This window comes from Nomascus leucogenys, chromosome 21, assembly GCF_006542625.1.
Source record: "Nomascus leucogenys isolate Asia chromosome 21, Asia_NLE_v1, whole genome shotgun sequence".
NCBI classification, from domain to species: Eukaryota; Metazoa; Chordata; class Mammalia; order Primates; family Hylobatidae; genus Nomascus; species Nomascus leucogenys.
Window position 1 is genome coordinate 1,924,403 of NC_044401.1, and position 2,630 is coordinate 1,927,032.

Sequence of the window (2,630 nt, forward strand, 5' to 3'; positions counted from 1 at the left end):
ATCATTATGAAGGGGTACCAACTCTTCTTTGAGAAGAAATCATGTACACTGATCAAATAAAATCGGAAGATCAACATCTGCTGATTTTCCCAGGCTTTAGCACCAAAAAAACCCAAAGCTCAGTGAATTCTTTAGAGAGTATGTGCTGTTATGCTGTTAACAACTTATCCCAAGGGTAGGATAAAGAGGTCTGGTGGGCTCAAGGATGTTTCTAATACCAACTATCCAGTGTTACCCCTTTAATTCAGGGGTTCTCATCCTCAACATTATTGGCATTTTGGGCAAGATAATTCTTTGTTTTGGAGTGCTGTTCTGTGCACTGTAGGATGTTTAGCAGCTTCCTTAGCCTCTACTCACTACATGCCAGTAGCACTCCTTGCCCGTTGTGACAACCAAAAATATCCCCAAGCATTGCCAAATGTCCCCTTGGCAAAGAGGTGAAGAGGCAACATTGTAAATTACCCCTGGTGTAAGAACCACTGCTCCAGTTCTAAGCCAGTCTGAAGGCTTGCTAAAGTAAATATTAATATATGGGCACAATTCAAGGGAAACTTATCATTTTTATTGTTTGTTCTTGTCTCCAAGGCTTTGCCCCAAGATGCAGAGAGAGAAGGAGGAATGAGAGACTGAGAAGGGAAAGTGTACGCCCTATATAACAGTATCCGCAGAAGCAACGGGCTGAAAAGATCTGAAGGTAGCCTCCGTCATCTCTTCTGGGATACATGGATCGGGATCATGAGGCAGTCTTCTCTTCCTCTTAGCAACAAATTTAAGCTGTTTTACGTACTACCTCACCTCTTAAAAACCTCTTTCAGATTAAGTTGAACAGTTACAAGATGGCTGGCATCCCTCTCCTTTCTCCCCACATGCAATTTGCTTAATGTAACCTCTTCTTTTGCCATGTTTTCATTCTGCCACCTTGAAATATTCCCATCTTGTCAGCCAATTCAATGTCTTTTATTATCTATTCAACACTAATTTGAGTTCATCTTGAATATTCCTGTGGTAACTTCTTATTCTGATCATTCGTTTTTCCCTGTATCTCTCAGTATTGATGGACATGGGTTGGGGCCACTTTGTATTAACACGGTAACATTTTCATTGGTTTCTCTGCCTCTTACTAACAGACTCATCCTACTGACCAATCATGGAGCCAAATTTCATAAAGAATTACTCTGTCATGTCATTTTCCCACTCAAAAACTCAAAGAGACCCCACTGCCTACAGAAAAAACTTCAAAGCTTTTTAACTTTCCACATTCCAGCTGATCTCTTCAGTCTAAATACCCTTGAATTCTGTCAATTGTTCCTCACATGGCATGGTTTCCAGTGCCTCACATGAATGGGGTAAACGGAACCCAAGACTTTAGATTTGGTCTTAATGACTCTACATACAATGAGATAATTACTATCTGGGTTCTGGAATGTCCATCCTGTTAAGAGAGCCTAACACAGCACTAGCTTTAGTGAGTCACAAATCCCCAGGTATTTTCATGCAAGAGAAACTTACATGGGACATTAGAATCCAAGAGACTGATATCAGGTCCAAGGTAGTTATAAGCCTCCCTAAACAGTTCAGCTTTGACTTGTGAAGGTTGGAGTTAACACCAGTATAAGAATTAGTCTACAAAATTATCTTTAAAAATAAAGGAAAGCAAGAATTGTCCTGGGCAGGAGGGGGAAACATAAAGAAAAATGAAAAATAATACCTGAGACTTATACAACAGGTTGTTTTGCAAAAACACTACTTCATCTTAGTCTTATAAAAATCTCTATGAGCAAGATCTATTTCCATTTTATGGGAGAGAAACCAGAGGCTCCCAGAGGTTAAGTGATTTGCTTGAGGTAAGGTCATACAGATGAGGAATAAAACCAAGATTCAAACTGGATATCAAATTCAGGCTCCTTTCCCTACAACCTGGCAGCCTATGCATTTTTTCCCCCAAGGCAGTCTCTCAACTTCCCATCCTGTTTTTTCATTTCCACTGAATGCTTGCTCACTCCTCAGAATGTCTTTTCCAGGATGTTGCTCTGGCTCAGTTCTGTCATTATCTACAATTTTCTTGACTTTCTATCTAAAGTCTTCTGCTCAGTCTGCTGATACTTCAAAATGAAGCCGTGTAGCCAATCTTCTACACAAGGCCTTCTGTGGCCATCTTGTCCAGCTCAAGCAGTGCCACCTCTATAGTACATCTCATACCACCAGCATAGGTTGATTTTCATGTACCACATCTTCCTTCTATCCTTTACCGGACTGTATGTAGGCTTATTGAGAAAAGCAACCATGCCTGAAAGCCCCATACATAGAAGAATGCCTTGATCAAGCATTTGGTCGTTTGGTAATAGCTGGTAATAACTAAACATTTGCCTGATCAATATTTCATGTGACAAAAATTGCCAGAGTAGTTTTAAGTTCTCTCATAATTTAGCTTTCCCTTCATATTCTTCAGCTATCAAGGCTACTGTGTACAAATTGGGAATACCCTTGATCTTGAGATTAAAATGTAAAGAGATTAAAATTAAAATCTTAAATTTATTTATATATTAAATTATACATGTATAAATAGATTTAAGATGTTTTCCTCCTTTGCCAATATAGGGTTTGATGTAATCATTTCTTTGTTTTCTCAG

General features: G+C 39.1%; 1 protein-coding gene across 2 annotated transcripts in view; it reads left to right on the forward strand.

Annotated features, from left to right (window-relative positions):
* The window catches only part of CD80 (CD80 molecule), a 35,720-nt gene that overhangs the window by 31,250 nt on the left and 1,840 nt on the right, over window positions 1-2,630 (forward strand). Inside the window, exon 6 of one of the 2 annotated variants that reach the window (XM_003261854.2) lies at window positions 586-694. In XM_003261854.2, the coding sequence (XP_003261902.1) occupies window positions 586-656 (71 nt within the window). In that variant the 3' untranslated portion in view covers window positions 657-694. Of the gene's footprint in view, window positions 1-585; window positions 2,479-2,630 lie in introns of those variants that run through there. The other variant, XM_030801704.1, reaches the window with a different exon arrangement.